Raw genomic sequence first — 18796 nt, 5'->3', positions numbered from 1 at the left:
AAAAGTGTAATATTACATCTTATTTTCTTTGCGGGAAGGCAAAGGATAGCAGAATGTCCTTTTTGATGTCATTTTTCCTCTCTCTACCACAGCAAAAGGGCAAAGTACAACTGGGCCTTACTAATGAGCTTGTTATGCTTCCCACGAGCCAAGTCAGTGGGGAATACATTTTCCTTTAGCATAAATAATCCTTTGTCCCCAACAAAGATCCACAGTAAGAAGCTTCCGAGACCATTTTTTAAACATGCAGCAGAGAAGCTGCTCCCATTAAAATAAGGAGTCCCACACAATCGGACCAGAACTCTAACAGTTGGAACTGCCAACCCAAAACAAAAGAAGGCCTAAATGACCAGGCGTGTGCAAATCAGGAACAGTGATGCTTTCACAAAGAAGCTATCACAAGAATGTTTAGTCGTTGCATTTTTATAGAAAATTCAGCAAAATTGGTTTTATGAAAGAAATGAAGAATGTGTGCACAACCTGAACTTTAGCAGAAAGTTTTTTGAATTACCTTCCTTGTGCAATGGAAAAACTACTTTATAATGATGACAATAAGAGAACCATCTGGGTTACCTTTAAAAACAAATTCTTTAGTAAAATACTCAGATAAGTAAGTACTCAGGGAAGTTATAACACACCTTCGTATATGAAAGAGTATCATGTACACAAATAAATGCTTTTATATGAAAACTTTTATAAAGTGGTGAGAATGTATCAGTGAATCATCAATTAATGAGTACTCATCATGTTCCAGATATTAAGAGCTAGTTAATTGATATTTTCTAGTCACTCACTGTTCTCTTTATAAACTATCATGTGTCTCAGGCATTTAATCCCAAGAGTAGCATCTTTTCTATAGTTAGTCCCAGTCCTCAATCTGCACCACAATCAATTCTGGATTACTTCTCACCGGTTTTATTACCTATTTTCCTCTCTTCCCTGAAAGTCTTGGCCTCTACTTTTCCCCCATAAACCAATCATTCTGAAATAAAAACATTTTGTTTTTGAAGCTACATATTAACTAGCAACTTACTGGCTTTATTTTGTTCCTGTTTTTGTCTCTGTCCTTCTCCAGAGCCTCATTCAAGTCTTGGCCAACTTGAGGAAGTCACTTTGAGGGGAAAAGACCTCTCACATGACCATGACCAAGACCAAGTACAAACTATACTCTGACCCTGCTGGGAATCTCTCACAAAACAAGGAGCTTCCGTAGACAACATGAGTGAAGATCACTACACTTGATATTGAAACCTGAGGGAAATCTTAGGGACACGGAATGTGCTCATCCACCTGAAACCTAACTGGATTTGGGCCTAACCCACTCATCTTAAAAAGTTTCACTCGTGAGGCCCTCAGGATTATTTATGGTAGGCTCTTTATACCAATCTGACTCCAGATCATGGTGAAGAAAATGCCAACCTGTTGAACTGATCCTTTGTCCCACAGCTGTAGGCTCTGAAATTGAGTACATTTTTATTCCTCACCCACATTATAAGATACGGTGGGGAGAGCACGAGGTGGCATGACTCCGTGCTGGTACAAATCGGAGGTCAGTTTAGAAAAACAATGGCAAAAAACGTGGTAAGGTTTCTTCAGAAAAATAGTAACATGGGCACCACTGCAACACGTATACTAGTACATTCAGCACTCAGCCGCCAGGTCACTGACAAGATACATAAGCTGCAAGGATATGGCAAGTGCCAACCCCGGGATAGAGGCTACTCCTGAGGAGACGAGGACGATGAGCTCGGGGAGGAATGCACAGAGGCCTTTCAACAGTACTGGTAAGATTCTATGTCAGGATAAGTGGTGAGGACATAGGTGTTATAATATATGTCTTTCTAAATGTCAAACAAACATTTTGTCATTTCTAACGCTTCATTTAGAGAAAATAGTTGAAGATATCCTCCTCCCTCATGTATTCAGGAAACAAAAAAGAACAACTTTCTCGACTTTAAATATTTCACTTAATTATTTCCTAATTGCCTAACAGAGATAATAGAAATGTTATATCCATACCAAACATATTTCATATATTTTTATGCGTACTCACCATAAAGGCACCACTGTGGTAAGTAGGAACTAGCAGAAACCTCTGGTGCGAATTCCAGCTCTAGCAAATATTAGCTATAGGACCCTGGGACGGCTAACTCCTCTGAGCCTCAGCGTTCCCATTTGTAAAATGGGACACCGCCTCCTCCCTCGTGTGGCTGTTACAATGATTATATGAAATGATACAAATAAAGGACCTGGCACATAGCTAGCACTTAACAAATGCTAGCTGTTATGATTAATACTATGATGAGACATGATTATAGTTCATTTTTTATAATTTATCAAACTAAAGAGATAAGAAAACAAAGCAAATAATGCTCAGAAATCATTAAATATAATTTGGAAAGCTCCTTTTACTAACATCAAAATAAATATGGTTATAAATAAAAGTAAAAGCTTTTAATACCCACATCCTAATTGGGACGATAGTGAGATGTGAATTTGAGGGTTACACTGCTGGCTTGGAAGATGCAGAGGAGCCAAGGAATGTAGGTGTCCTCTAGAACATGGAGAAAGGCAAGAATGGACTCCCCACTGGAACCTCCAGAAACAAGACAGCCTGACCAACGCCTCCTTTTCAGCTCATTTCAGATTTTTGTTTTCCCAAACTGTCTATATATATAAAAGCCCAGTGACCAAATGGTGGAATGACCAGAACAACCGGTCAACCAGTCACTATGACATGCACTGACCATCAGGGGGCAGACGCTCAATGCAGGAGCTGCCCCCTGGTGGTCAGTGCACTCCCACAGTGGGAGCAGCTGCTCAGAGGGTGGGTCCACAGCTCGGCTGACTGGGATGAGCGGCGCCACCACAGTAGGCCGATCCCTGCAGACCACGCCCCCCACCAGTGCACAAATCCCATGCACCGGGCCTCTAGTACGATAATAAATGTGTGCTGCTTTAAATTGCTAAGTTTGTGGTTATTTGTTCTAGCAATAAAGGGAAACGAACACACTACTTAAGTGAAGAAAGGAAGATTTGTCCAGAGGGTCAAGACATTTGACCCAACCTAGAGAAAGCAATAGATATCAGCGAGCCCAGCATGTTCAAATTATAAGAAAAAGGGCACCAATTTTATACAGCATGCTTTAAAAAAAAATGATGCAAAATTTATAGGTAAATCACATTATGAGTACCATGTATTTGCTATTATCACCACCACCAAATGCCCCTGCCTTTGTATATTTAAGATCATTTTTACATTAATTCACTCACTTAAATATTTACTAAGGTTTCCTGTATTTAGTTTCTCAGGAAATGACATCAAGATTCATGGAGTTTCCAGGTCATCCTTGATTTCTTCCTAGCTCACACCTCTACTTCCTCCTCCTGGGTCCCTCATCCAAAATTAATCAATGACCATATCTTGTTACTTTTATTTCTAAATTTTCTCTTCAATACCTATAGCCACTCTTCTAGTTCAAGCCACCATCATCTTTTCCCAAGTTTACTGAAACAGACTCCCACCAGGCACCCTTTCTTCAGCCTTGCAAGCCTCCAACTGTTTTCCATGTACTACAGCCAGCGTGACCTTCACAAACACCCAGCTGAGGACATGTTACTTACTCTCCTGCTTAAAACCCCTGATGGCTCTTCCCTGCCTTTAGGATAAAGTCCAAACTCATTAACAAAGCAAATAAAGCCTTTCAGGACTCCCTTCCAAATCATCTCTTGACCCTTGCACTCCCACCATATGAACTTCTTTTAGACCCTTCTAGCACAAGCTGATCCATCTACATGGAACACTCCCTTCTTCCTTCCGCTTCTTCCAGACTCACTGCTACCTATCCTTCAGACTCAATTCCTCTAAGTGTCCCTGAACCCGCTCCTCAATTTAGGTTATATAGTGATATATGCTTCAATTTTACTGTACCCTATACTTTTTAAAATAAGGTCCTTGAGGTAGTAACAGTCTCCATTTCTTCTATTTCTATGTAGAAATCAATGCTGAAATTACTCCTAAATATAATAAATGTTGTACTTATTACTAAACGGAATATAAAACAACTAGAGGCCCAGTGCACAAAATTCATGCACTCGGGGGGGGGGGGTCCCCCAGCCCAGCTGTGCCCTCTCACAGTCTGGGAGCCCCACAATCGATCGCCCCAAAGAGGTAGGCCCCATCCACCTGCCACAGCACCGCCGCGTGGTAACCTGGGCCTCCCTCTTTGGGGTGACTGTGGAGCCCCCCAATTGATCGATCGCCCCGCCAGCCAGTGGCCTGGGCCTCCCTCTACAGGGTGATCATGGGGCGATGGCCGGGCCCCTGACCAATCGCATCGCACCCGCCTTGGCTGGCCTGGCGCCAGTGGGTGTCATAGCGTGGTCATCTGGAAGGTCATCGGGATGGACGTTCTGCTATTCAGTCTTTTGGTTGATTTGCATATTATGCTTTTATTATTATAGACTAGAGGCCCGGTGCACGAAATTCGTGCATGGAGGGGGGTTGTCCCTCAGCCCAGCCTGTACCCTCTCCAATATGGGACCCCTCAAGGGATATCCGACTGCCCGTTTAGGCCCGATCCCACCAGGCAGTCGGACATCCCTCTCAAAACCAGGACTGCTGGCTCCCAACTGCTTGCCTGCCTGCCTTCCTGATTGCCCCTAACTGCTTCTGCCTGCCAGCCTGATCACCCCCTAACCACTCTGCTGCCAGCCTGTTTGCCCCCAGCTTCCCTCCTCTGCCGGCCTGGTTACCCCTAACTGCCCTCTCCTGCAGGGTTGATCACCTCCAACTGCCCTCCCTTGCAGGCCAGGTGCCTCCCAACTGCCCTCTCTTGCTGGCCATCTTGTGGTGGCCATCTTGTGTCCACATGGGGGCAGGATCTTTGACCACATGGGGGCAGCTATATTGTGTGTTGCAGTGATGATCAATCTGTATATTACTCTTTTATTAGATAGGATAGAGGCCTGGTACAGGGGTGGGGGCCAGCTGGTTTGCCCTGAAGGGCATCCCGGATCAGGTGGGGGTTCCCTTGGGGCGTGGGGTGGCCTGAGTGCGGGGCCTGTGGTGGTTTGCAGGCCGGCCATGCCCCTGGTGACCCAAGCAGAGGCCCTGGTATCTGGAATTTATTTTCCTTCTACAATTGAAACTTTGTAGCCTGGAGCGGAGCCAAGCCTGGGGCTCCCTCCGAAGCCGGCAGCCATTTGTGTTGGGGTTAAAATTGAAACTTTGTTGCCTTAAGCGGGTGGGCCCGGCCAGGGTGTGCGGAAAGCTTTGCTTCCCCTGCTGCCAGCAGCAACCCTGGCCTGCTCTCTCAAGCTTCATTCTGCCGCCATTTGTTTGAATTTGTTTACCTTCTGTAATTTAAACTTTGTAGCTTGAGTGGAGGCTTAGGCCTGGCAAGGGCAGGCAGAAAGCTTGTTTCCCTCTGTTACCTAGGAAACTTTGCTCTCTGTGGCTGTAGCCATCTTGGTTTGGGTTAATTTGCATGCTCGCTCTGATTGGATGGTGGGTGTGGCTTGTGGGCGTGGTTTGTGGGTGTGTCGGAGGTATGGTCAATTTGCATATTTGTCTATTATTAAGTAGGATTATATAAATGTGTGGTGTATTCATTTAAGAGAAAGACAGCTTCCAAAGCCAAATAAAGACTTTGAAGAGAAAGAAATAAGATTCTCACAGTTTAATAAACATCACACATTACTTGCAAAATATATAAACTGTTCATTTGTTGGGAGTCTTTTTTTTTTATTTGAAACTAGAGGCCTAGTGCACAAAATTTGCAGTCTGGGAGCCCTCAAGGGATGTCCTACTGATGACTGACTCCTGGGAAGTGGGCCTAAGCCGTCAGTCAGACATCCTTAGCACTCTCCCGCCACTGCTGCTGCGCTTGCCAGCCATGAGCCCAGCTTCTGGCTGAGCAGCGCTTCCCCTTTGGGAGTGCACTGACCACCAGGGGGGCAGCTCCTGCATTGAATGTCTGCCCCCTGGCGGTCAGTGCGTGTCATAGCAACCAGTCTTTCTGCCATTCGATTTGCATATTACCCTTTTATTAGATAGGACAGGATTTTCCTTTCAATGTTTGGCAGAGATTCAACCTGAATAACAATTTTATATTACACAGAATTATTTGTCATAAAAGTTTGTGGGATGCAAAAATTTTTTTAAAGAACTTAAAATCAGTTTGCCATTATATATGACAGATTAAAAGACTTCATGGAAAACATACACGCACAGACACTAAAATAAAGACATGGAAAAACAATAGTAAGTGTCCATTAGCAGGAAACTGCTCAAATAATTTATGGGACATTCATACAGGAATTAGCCACTTGAAAGACTATATGATACAGCTTCATCTACTAATCTGAAAACATATTTATTATATCTTATGCAACCAAAAGCATATATAATTATATTATTGAGGTCACAATGTTTTCTAAATTGTGTGTGTGTGTGTGTGTGTGTGTGTGTGTGTGTGTGTACTAGTAAAAAGAAAAACTTTTTAACATAAACAATTTTTTCACCAGCCAATTTTTGGGGTGAATCTAAAATATTAACAAGTCATTTATCAACGGAAAACAAAAGTCATTATGTTTAAAAACTATATAAAGTGAGCCCTTCACCATAGCTAATATACTGTCTTACAGAAATGTTTATGCTGTGTGACAATAGGAAGAAGTCTCTATCAGTCAGCCCTTTCAGCAACATCCAGCATATAATGGTCATATACTGTAAATTCCTATGGAATTTTCAGCATCAAAGATGAATTGCATTTAACATATCTGCTACATTTTATTACATTCCTGGAAATTAGTAATTCATTTAAGAAATACATGGTAACTTTCTGTTAAAACAACCTACTTTGTAACAATATAATAATATAAAAAATCATTTTGAGTTTTTAGGAGAAACACTAAAGAAATATAATTATAATTACTGTCTGTATCTTGTAAACATTACTTCTGAGGCATTTATCTAAGGCAGTTAAATTTCAATTAAAAGTAGGGAAACTGAGACAACTGACAGACTCAAGTTTCCTATTTTCTCAAATCCTTTGTACATCACATCGTTAATTTGGTATGTTAAGGTATATCTGATATCAAAGTAGAGAAAGCAAAAAGTAATAGCAAGTAAAACATACACAGAGAGGCATATATACACAGACATGTTACTATAAGAAATTACAATATCATAATACATAGTAACCTTAATCCCTTACTTCCCTCATCAACAGTTAGCCTGAAAAAAATTTTAACAACAATATAAGTAAAGCACATCGTACCTGGTACATTCTAGGTAATAATGCATTTAACTGAACTTTCCTATCTCCAAATTTAAATTAAGATTTATAGGGGAAAAAGATAATGGAGGAGTGCTGTTTAGTAAAATTATAATGAATAAGCAAAAACTAAATGTTTTTGCAAAAATATAAATTAGGAAACATTATTTCTGAACTGACCAATTCTCCAAACATCCCAGCGCTCATTTAGTTTTTTAGTAATAGCATGTATATTGTTGACATTATTCTCTTATCACACACTTTGATTTACCATCACAAGTTATTTCTTATTATTTTTTAATTAATGAAGTATCAAAATAAATCCATACAGCAGAAATGAACCCACAAACAACTCTGTGCAGAGAAGTTTGCCTAATGCTGGGAATATAAATGCAAGGGCAGTATGATACAAAAAAGAAGCTAGATGTTTGGAGTGAGGCAGTCTGGACTGAATTCTGATGGACCTTATTTAGTAGGTTATGTCCCTTCTCTGAGCTTCAGTTTCCTCACCGATAACAAATGAGATAACACCAACTACAGTGCAGGATTACCATGAGGTTTGACAATAATATAAGTAAAGCACATCATATTTGGTACATTCCAGGTAATAATGAATTTGATAATCAAGAATGTTTAGTATGTTCCAGATACTATTTAAATGCCTTGCATGTACTAATCAGTGAATGATAACTATCATACCTCTGCACTGCTCCTCTCTGCCCTTTGGGGATAACTTGAAACATGTAACACAAATTAAACAGCACAGAAATAATGATACCTGTGTGTCAGGCATTGTACTGAACTAGTTATATAGGTTATTTTATGTAATCCTCAGAAGAGCCCTTGCATCAATCAATAAGGTAGGATCTATTATTAACAGTCTTTTACAGAGTAGAAAATTTAGGCTTAGAAAGATTAAATAACTTGCCTAAATTCACACACATAGTAAAGTCTGATTTCAGAACCCACATACAACTCTGCTAAACTAAAAAGAAACAGTATTACTTTCAATCTCAAAATAGCAGAGACACCTACTATTATTATTTATTATTATTATTATTATTTTGTTAATCCTCAATTGAGGATATTTTCCCATTAACTTTTAGGGAGAGTATAAGAGAGAAGGAAAGACAGAGAGAAACATCGATGTGAGAGAAACACATCGATTGGTTGCCTCCCACATGGGGGGCCTGGGGAAGAGCCTACAATCAAGGTAGATGCCCTTGACCTGAATCGAACCTGGGACCTTATGGTCCACAGGCCCATGCTCTAACCACTGAGCAAAACCGGCTAGGGGCAGAGACATCTACTACTCATTGCACATTGTGGGGCTTTTTTCATCCTCACTGGAGGATAAGCTGAGAGAGAGAGAGAGAGAGAGAGAGAGAGAGAGAGAGAGAGAGAGAGAGAGAGAAACATCAATGGGTTTTGGGGAATAGAACCCAAAACCTAGGTATGTGCCCTGACAGGAATCAGGTACAACCCTTTGGTGTACCTGACTGATGCTCCAACCAACTGAGCCTCCCGGCCAGGGCTGCACACTGGATTTTAATGAGTTTTTTAAGCAAATGAGTCAGACAGACATGTAGCAGTATCTACTCCAGAAGATTATCACCAGAGTTTCTACTTTTTCATTCAATTCAATTCCAATCTCCTCCCAGAGAGAATATGAGCTGGCAAGAATTCCAATTCCTAATCATTTAAGTACCAAGAGAAATGATCAGATGGCAGTTCAACAAACCGCTTATCTCCAGACAGTAGTTATTAAGCACTCTCCACACAAACAAGCAAAACCCAAGCTGACTTAGGCTGGTCCTGCAAAAAAACATCTCTTCACTCAGTAAGGATTCCCTCTACTTCTCCACCATACATAACAGGGGAGCACTCTAAATCCGTATGATTCAATCCCTTGGTATGAAAAGATTAGTAGTTAACCCTCCAAAACTTTCCTCCCATTTCCAAGGCGATCTACAGGCACCCCCACCCACCCACCCCCCCACGCAGCCTTGCAAAAAGAGGGATGTGGGTAGGTAAGCTTCCCACGCAGCTTCCAGTGATATCTCCCTGTTCCTGCCATCTGAGAGATCCTCGAGGGCCTTGTCTGGACTGCGGAGGACAAATAGGGAAGAGAGTGAAGGGGAAATGACTGCATGGTTCTCTTTGCAAAGTCTGTGACTTCATCAATTCTTCCAGAGCGTGATGTGGAGGAATCAGGTGACGCTAAATGTGCTAAGCGCTGGGGAATGAGGGTGCCCCCTGGAAGCCCTAAGTTGCTCCAAGCTCTGATCCCTGTTTAGATTCTAAAGCAAAAGTGGCTCTCCCTGCCGGTGTGGCTCCGTGGTTGAGCTTCGACCTATGAACCAGAAGGTCAAGGTTGGATTCCGGTCAGGGCACAAGCCCAGGTGGCCGGCTCCATCCCCGGTGTGGGGCGTACAGGAGGCAGCCAACCAGTGATTCTTTCTCATCATTAATGTTTCTATCTCTTCTCCCTCTCCCTTCCTCTCTGAAATCAATAAAAATATATATATATATATTTTTTAAAGTGGTGGCTGCTCGATACCTCGTCCTCACACTAGCACACCTGTGGACCCTCGCACCGCACCAAAGAAGGCAGGTAAAGGCAGGGCTAACGTCACCTTGACGGCGCCAGGAACCAATCAGAGCACGCGACTCCCGCAGCCGGCCAATCGCAGAGCGTCTTGGGTTCCCAGTTTAGGGTCTCATCCCGCCGCTGGGACTCAGGCTGAGCGCGGGGGATTCCTCGAGCCCGTAGGCCGAGGCCCGGCATCCCCGAGCGGGGCGAGTCCAAGTTCGCGCGGAAAAGAGAAGGCGAGCAGGGAAATACTCACCAGCGCTGCCGCCGGAGGGTCACTGCGCGCTGTGGGGCGACATCGCGGCTCAATCTGTGCGGCGCCGGCACGCCCCTGGCCAACCGCCGCCGCCGCCTGTTTCGAAGGGACCAATCAGAGGGCGGGACGTGGGCGTGGCTGGAGGCCCCGCCCCCCCCCGGAGCCCCAGGAGCACGAGACTTGCGCGCGCCTCTGAGTCCGCGGGGGGCGCCCGGCCTTCCGCCGCCCGGAGGCTCGCGACCTCAGCGTCCACGCCTCTCTTTCGCCCGAAAGACCGGTTTGGTTTGCAGCACAAGCGCGCCCCCCTCCTCTGGCCCCTCAGCGACAGCAGCAGCCCCTCCTACTCGTCCCCGTAGGCAGGAGCGTTGAATCAGCCTCCCATCCTGGAATGTCGCCCGGGGTGTTCCGGGCGGTGTCCCGAGTTTCCTCCCGATCAGTGAAGAGCCCCTCCCAACCTTAAATCGACTCCCGATCTGGCTGCACTCTAGGCGTCTTGGTTTCCGGAGAGGAGCTGTCACCGAGCAGGAATGGCAGTCCCAGTAGAAACCTTGCAGAGAGAGGCCCCCCGGGGAAGGGTGACAGATGAAGGGAAGGAATCCTGTAACTCCAGGCCACAACCAAAATCAAACAGGGGATGTGGGCCACTTCCTTCAGAAAACACAAGAGCCACGGGAGAAAAGTTCACCTCAACCCAATGAGATACGCTTACCAGCTCGGAGGGGTGACTTAAAGCAGAGATTGGACTTAATGGAACCGTAGATAGGTCTGTCATAACTGTAAATGTGGCTTGTTAATTGCCAAAAAAAAAAAAAAAAGCAATGGACAAAAACCAGGAGTCCTGGCAGTTCTCTGCTTGTTAGTTCAATTGTGTCAAGTCACGTCACCTCTCTGGGACTCGGTTTCCCCGTCTGCAAAGGGTGGGGATCGACCTGGAATGATGGTCTCTCGCGCGCATTTATTCATTCGCTTGTCAAAAACAAGGAGGAAGTACTACTGCTTGTTGAAGAGACTAACATGGAGAAGATAGTTCTGCTTTCAAAGTGCTCAATGGACGTCGGGAGGTCTGTGAAAGAAGGAACCCCTAACAATCCTGGAGGGGACGGTCAGAGGTTTGAAAGAAGCTGAATTTTGAAGGATGGATAGGAATCTGCCAAGAGGAAGGATCATTGGGAGTAAGGAGTACTTTCCAGGCAGAACAACAAGGTTCCAGAGATGAGAGATGAGAGGCCCAGGAATCGTAGTTATGAATAACTGAATTTTGGGGATCAGGAAGCTAGATGAGGCTGGAGGAGTAGGCACAGATGAAAGTCCCAGTAAGTGCTAAGGAGTTTAGATTCTTTCTTATAGGCAATTGGAATTGATTATAAGGAGCGACTGGTAGGAACAGGTTTGTGTTTTAGAAAGGAATCATTTTCAAGGATTTTTGAAGAAAGGAGTAAGACCGGCAGCAATTCTAAAAATTAGAAGATGACAGTTACCTAAACCAGCTCAGAAGGGATGGTGAGGAAGAAGTGTCTGGAGAAACCCAAGAGGCTGACGTGTCAGCAATTGGTTACCAGGTGACAGTGATACCCATCTGAGGAATACAGAGAAAACAACTTTGGGGGAAGAATAATGCATTTTGCTTTGGGGTGTTTTCAGTTTCAAGTATAGAGGAACATGTAGGTAGAGATATTCAGAAGATAGTTGGAGACTTAGGTCTGCAGCTGCTTAAATTGATTTGTGAAAGAGATACAGATTTGAGAAATCAATCCAGCAAATACTATTGAGCACTTGTTCTTCACCAGACTCTAAAGCACAGAGGTCCTGCTCTCACAGAGCTTATCTTTTGGGGTGGGTGGGTGAAGATGGTCATCAAAGGTTGACATGTAAGTGGTAATTGAACCTGATGCCCAACAGCTGTCCCAGAGCACTTTGCTATTCATGACTATGATAGATCAATTTTTACAGGACCTGTTGTTCAAATCAACCTGTTTTATAGTGTTTCTATTTAAAACCTTCCTCTCTGCAATCAATAAAAATATATGTGTTTTTTTAAGTAAGTATATCCATATATATAAAAGGCTAATATGCAAAGCGTCCCCTCGGGAGTTCGGCCAGGAGACTGGGAGTTCGATCGCTCACTATGATGTGTGCTGACCACCAGGGAGGGGGCGGCACGGAATGAAGGAAGGCCCCGGCTGTCAGCTGGAAGGAAGGCCCCAATGGGCCCTGATCGCCAGCCAGGCCTAGGAACCCTACCCATGAACGAATTTCATGCACCAAGCCTCTAGTTGTGTTAGATAGATCTTGTTGGATGAGTCATTAGTTAACAGTTCCTTTATTGTTTTTTACATGCAAATGATGTGCCATAACATTTGAAACTATGCTATGTGAGGTATATACATAAATATTCTCCTGTGTGTCTCTGTCTATTCTCCCTCTGTGTCTCACACACACACACACACACACACACACACACACACCACTTAATATTTCTAAACCATTTACTGAAACTTTGGCAGCAGGATATTTTATGGTTGCTTACTTTTTATTCTCATTGTCTGTTTGGTTTTTCTTTCTTTTTTTAAATATATACTTTTATTAATTTCAGAGAAGAAGGGAGAGGGAGAGAGAGATAGAAACATCAATGATGAGAGAGAATCATTGATGGTTGCCTCCTGCAGGCCCCCTACTGGGAATCAAGCCTGCAACCCAGGCAAGTGCCCTTGACTGGAATCGAACCTGGGACCTTTCAGTCTGCAGGCCAACGCTCTATCCACTGAGCCAAACCAGCCAGGGCTGTTTGGTTTTTCTTGATAACTTATCTTCCTTGTACAGATATAAGATACTAGAGGCCCAATGCACAAAATTTGTGCACGAGTAGGCCTTCCTTCCCCCGGCTGCTGGCACCAGCTTCCCTCTGGCACCTGGGACCCGGGCTTCCCTTGCAGCCCCGGCTTAGTCCGGAAGGACATCCAGAAGGACGTCTGGTCTAATGAGCATATTATGCTTTTATTATTACAGATTATGTTGGAAAGTGAATCCATAGCCAACGTATGTAAGTTGCTTCTCTCTAAGCCAGTGGTTGGCAAACTGCGGCTCTCAAGCCACATTCGGCTCTTTGGCTCCTTGAGTTTTTAACAAAGGCCAGCTTAGGAGTACCCTAATTAAGTTAATAACAACGTACCTACGTATATAGTTTAAGTTTAAAAAATTTGGCTCTCAAAAGAAATTTCAATCGTTGTACTGTTGATATTTGGCTCTGTTGACTAATGAGTTTGCCGACCACTGCTCTAAGCCCATCTTCTTCTGATTAAATGTGGAGATTGAGTGAGGAGTTCTTTGATTGTTGTTGCTTTTCATGTCTTATAAAAAAGGAAAACTGTTCTCCTTGTTGCTTTCCCAACCTCACTTTTACATTAATTCCCAGTTAGTAATCCACTCCCTAAGTGCACTCACTATCTTACCTACCTTGATTTAAACACTGCAATTAGTAATTGAGGGTTCCACTTAATGAGCTGCAATCTACTTTCATGTGTAGATTTTCTAATTGGTGGTTAGGTTAATAGCCATATTTTAGAGATTCTCACTTTACTTGAAATTGACATGGCTGTTGTAACATGCAGAACAAGCTTTGCAGTTTGCTTCCATCAGATGACAAAGTCTGTCAGTTCTGTCTTTCCCAGAATTGTGAAGATGTAGCCCACTTTAATAAGTATTGAGCTTGGAAATCTACATTTTTAGTTATTACATTAGGAATAATAATTCATGTGACTAAATTTCTCTACAGAATACAGAAGAGACTCTCTCATTTACCCCTTGGATATTGAAATATGATTTGGCTCTTTCACAGCCCTACAGGAATGTTCCGTTGCTTAAAATATACCATAGCTGGAGATTTTTTATTTTTTGCTTTTGGTTTATTAGTTTTGTTCTGCCTTTTGTGGTTGCTGTTGCTGTTTTTAATGTTTTTACAGTACTGAATGTCAATCTATGGATTGTGCATTGGGTAATATACTAGATGAAGTTTGGGGGCAATAGAAATCTTGATTAATTCACAATTAAACTACTCATTCAGCAGATAATCTGTTGAGAACCAGCTACATTAAAAACAATACTAAGCTCTATCTTAAAAGAATGTTACCAATTTACATTGACAAATATAATATATACTAGAGGCCCAGTGCACCAATTTGTGCACAGGTGGGGTCCGGCTGGCCCAGCCCAATCGGAGCTGATCAGGGCTGGGCCTCTTGGGAGGAGGAGATGTCAGGAGGTTGGCTGGCCGGCCTGCCCCGATCGGGCCTGATCAGGGCTGGGCTGGCTGAGGGAAGGGGCGGAAGGTGATTGGCCGGCAGGCCCCGCCCCTGATGGGGGTTGGGGGATGATTGGGGGCAGGGCAGGCCATGGGGAGGGGCTACGGGCAGTGGGCCAGCCAGCCACACCCCCGAATGGGGTGGGGGGTGCCAATCGGGGTCAGCAGCCTGGGGGAGGGGCCATGGGTGGTTGGCAGGCAGGTTCTGCCCCTGATCAGGGTGGGAGGGGCCCATCTGGGGTAGGGGCGGGCAGGGGGAGGAGATGCAGGAGATTGGCTGGCCGGCCCCGCCCCCTATTGGGGTGGGAGTGCGATCAGGGATGGGGCAGCCAGGGGGAGGGGGCGTTTGGCCGCAGACCCCGCTCTCTCTTTTTTTTTTTTTTTTTTTTTTGACAACTTCACTTTTATTTTGTGGTGCCTGTGCTATGTCTAGAAAATACCTTCTCCCCCTGCCCAGGACAGCATCAGGGAGGGGGGGCAGAAAAAAATAGAAGACATCCCTCCCTATTGCACATGGACCCTATAGACAGGCCCACCTGACCCAGGCCGACCCTTGGCACATTCTCAGATCCCTGCTCAAGGGCGGGAGGGGTGACTGGTGGCAGCACACGTGAGAGGGGACCTCCGGCGTTCAGAGATCACAATAATCTGGCCACTCAGTGTGTGTATATATATATAGATTTTTTCCTAATATATTTTTATTGATCGTTGGTGGGCTCCTCGCCCCTCCCCAAGAGGTCTGGGATGGGGCTGAAAGTACTAGCCCTCTAGTAACACAGTTGGTTCCTCTGGTAGTCAGCTCCCATCGAAAAGCACATAGAGTTCCACAAACAGTTACCCTATTAGCATAATAAACACAGATATAGTCGAAAAGAGCTTGTTATGAATAACGAAAGATGCTCCTATCCACTTAGAAAATTCCAACGGGTTTTAGATGCTCCATATCAGAAACTGGGGGCCAAGACCAAAAACATATTTCTTATTGTATCACAATCTGTTTTCCCCATGAGAAGCATTATCATTTGCTCTTACAAGGTCTTCACCACTTGAACAAACCCAGACGAACAGGCTTAACTCCTCACTCTGTATGTCCACAGTGGCCCCTCAGTTCCAGCTCATTTCCCACCCCTTTCCCCACAGATCTGCCTTGTGACCTGGACACCACACTTCAGTTCCCCAAGTGGGGTCTACTCCATCAGGCATTCCGGAAGTCTAATTCTCTGTTTTAAATGTCCTTTCTCCCCTGGTGGGCTTGCAACTTCCCACTTACTCTTCATTCATTCGCTAAACCTCCTCAGGTGGCAAGTGCTGATGCCTTCATTTTGCAATGGTAAGACTGAGGCTTAGAAAGGGACTGTGCACCCTATCTCTCCCTCCCCTCGATTACTTGTGGTCTTTCAACATCTGGACAACTCCCCGCCTCCCTCCTTTTGCTCCTCCCCCCACCCCCACCCCCCTTTTCACTTTAAATCCCCTTCCCTCTTACTTTGACCCATGCAAGGCCTGGCCATCCTTCGAAGCCCAGGGAAGGGCCACCTCTTCCAGGTGACTTTCCCAGTTGAGTCCATACAACATTCCTCTGTGCTTCTTTGTAAGCCCCTCCAGGCAATCACTGTGTCTTAATCATCTTTGGACTCCCCCATGGAGTTCAGCGAAAGAATCTTGTACTACTGGGGATTCAAGTCTTTGATGTTGTAGCAGATGGAACCCAACCGATGGAACCCCAACTCGCTCCCTTTTCCAGTGACCAGCTATTTTTAGGACGTCAGGGTCGCCCTAGTATTGTAATACAAAAAGAAAACCTTTTCTTGCTAAGCAAGCTCCATTTTGGCTGACTTCAGGAGAAAGGGAGATATAAGCCCATTACTTATAGAAGGTGTTTTATTGTATTCACCAAAGGATAATGGGGAGAAGAATGCAACAGTATAACAAGGAAGGAAGGAAATGAACTAATTCCTGCTTTGGGGTAGGGGCAGTATACAATAGCTGTGCACCAGGCTGAAGGAGTGTTTTCCAAAAGCAAACAAAACAAGATGATTAATTATATGCACCGAAACCCACAGTGAGCACTTCCAATAGAGAAAAGGGGCTGTCCCATCGCTGGAGCTACCTGCATACTCTGAATTTGTAAATGCTGCCTCAAGACTCAGGCTATGAGAAGCAGTCCCCCTAAAAGCATAACTAATACGCTTGGGGAATATTTTATGTGATAATCATTAACTTTTCTGTATGTTATTCTCTTTGAACTTCAAAGAAAATGAAATGATCAGAGGGCTACTACAAATGAATGAATATTCACCAGGGATGAAAAAAATGTAGCATTAGTATTCTGAGAGTTTATCCTTTTCGAGTTACCCCCTTGGGCTCAATACGATGTCATTCATCATTTAAAGAAATAAGAGTTTGTGTATTTTTTTCAAATTCTGTTCTCAAATAAAAGCCTGTTGGCATTATGTTCAGTTTATTGCCAAAAGTGCACACAACTGTTTAATAAAATATATGCAACAAGGGAAGATGAAGAGCAAACTGAGATTTTTCCCTATTTCAACAAACAGAATTGAAGTGACGATTTAGTTAGGCAAACAGGGCATGCCAATTAGAAGAAAAGATTCCCTGAAGCCGTGTCAAATAACAAGTAGAGAAAGCCATTCTACCGAGCCCGTATTTACAATTGTGGAAGTTACATAATTACTGCATAAATATTCGTCAAAATTCTTGTGTGAAACCAGGCGCAAATGAAATAAAGGCAAAGTTTCACATCGGCTTTATGATAAGAGGAAAACGGAGGGCCGGGCCCGCCCCCGGGTGCTCCTCACTGCACATCCCAGATTTCGCAGAGAAGCGGGGTGAACTTGTGGTCATTGACGCGCCAGGACATCAGCATCTCCGCGTGGTGGTGGTTGAATGTCCGCAACTCCGTCAGGCGGCCCAGGAGACAGGCGAAATGCTGGGGGTTCTCAGGCTGATGGATCTTGCACAGCTTCTGCAGCACGTCAAGCAGAGGCTCCTGAAGCTTCTCTACGGCCTCTCTGTCCTTTATGTATTGTCTGTCTGTTTTGACGTTTAACATAAAACGACAAAATTAAAGAGTGGAAGGTTTGGCATAATTACAGTAAGGCTAACCTTTAGAATATATATATATTCATTTCAACATTGTTTAGAACAACAAATATATATATCAATGATGAGAGAGAATCATTGAGCGGCTGCCTCCTGCATGCCCCACACTGGGGATCAAGCCTGTAATGCAGGCATGTGCCCTGACCAGGAATTGAACCGTGACCTCTTGGTTCCTAGGTCGACACTCAACCTCTGAGCTGGCCAGGCAAGGCTAACCTTTTTGAAGTGTAACTCACACATGTTGTACAGTTGAAATGTACAAATGAAGTGTTCAACTTGATGAATTTTCACACACTCACGTACATGTACTCATATAATCATAACTAGATCAAGATATAGAACATTTACAGACCTCCCTTTCAATTAATGCCCCCAAAGTAGCATGTATGGGGAACATAAGTATCATTTCTGGTGGGTATAACCTAAGGACTGGAACTTGGGATGTAGGGTTTATACACGAATAACTTTAGTAGGTACTGCCAAAATGTTTTTCTTCTTGCCCAGCCAATGTAGCTCAGTGGTTGGACGTCGACCTATGAACCAGGAGGTCATGGTTCAATTCCCCGTCAGGGCACATGCCCGGGTTGTGGGCTCATTCCCCAGTATGGAGTGTGCAGGAGGCAGCTGATCAATGATTCTCTCTTTCGTTGATATTTCTATCTCTCTTTCTCCTTCTCCCTTTCTCTCTGAAATCAATAAAAAAATATTAAAAATATTTTTCTTCTTTTTAATGATAATTTTTTATGGTACAACAAAGTAACAACTAGCTTCTGACTTAATATCATGTATAAAATGGTTTAAGGCCACAAATTATGAATGTGGCATCACTTACTCCCAAATAAATAAGCAAAAAATAGGAAAATATATAATAGAGGTATTCATTTCAACATTGTTTAGAACAACAAATAATTGGAAGTATTCTGAATATCCAAACATATGGTAAAAGTTAAGTAAATGATTGGTCGATACAATAGAATATGATGCATGCATTACAATAAACTTTTCCAGTGTAATTTTTTTAATGACATAGGGCAGTGGTCGGCAAACTGCGGCTCACGAGCCACATGCGGCTCTTTGGCCCCTTGAGTGTGGCTCTTCCACAAAATACCATGGCCTGGGCGAGTCTATTTTGAAGAAGTGGCATTAGAAGAAGTTTAAAAAACTTGGCTCTCAAAAGAAGCTTCAATCGTTGTACTGTTGATATTTGGCTCTGTTTGCCGACCACTGACATAGGGAAAGACGTTTGAAGA

At 43.9% G+C, this 18796-nt stretch overlaps 1 protein-coding gene across 2 annotated transcripts in view; it reads right to left on the bottom strand.

Moving 5' to 3' along the window:
* Nucleotides 1-17238: 17238 nt before the first annotated feature.
* The window catches only part of NR1H4 (nuclear receptor subfamily 1 group H member 4), a 46889-nt gene continuing 45331 nt past the window's right edge, over nucleotides 17239-18796 (bottom strand). For both annotated transcript variants that reach the window (XM_008144768.3, XM_008144769.2), the window contains exon 9: nucleotides 17239-17477. In XM_008144768.3, the coding sequence (XP_008142990.2) occupies nucleotides 17239-17477 (239 nt within the window). The remainder of the gene's footprint in view (nucleotides 17478-18796) is intronic.

This window comes from Eptesicus fuscus, chromosome 7 (assembly GCF_027574615.1).
Source record: "Eptesicus fuscus isolate TK198812 chromosome 7, DD_ASM_mEF_20220401, whole genome shotgun sequence".
Taxonomy (NCBI): domain Eukaryota; kingdom Metazoa; phylum Chordata; class Mammalia; order Chiroptera; family Vespertilionidae; genus Eptesicus; species Eptesicus fuscus.
The sequence above is the reverse complement of the archived record's forward strand: the minus strand, read 5'-3'. Positions and strand labels throughout refer to the sequence as shown.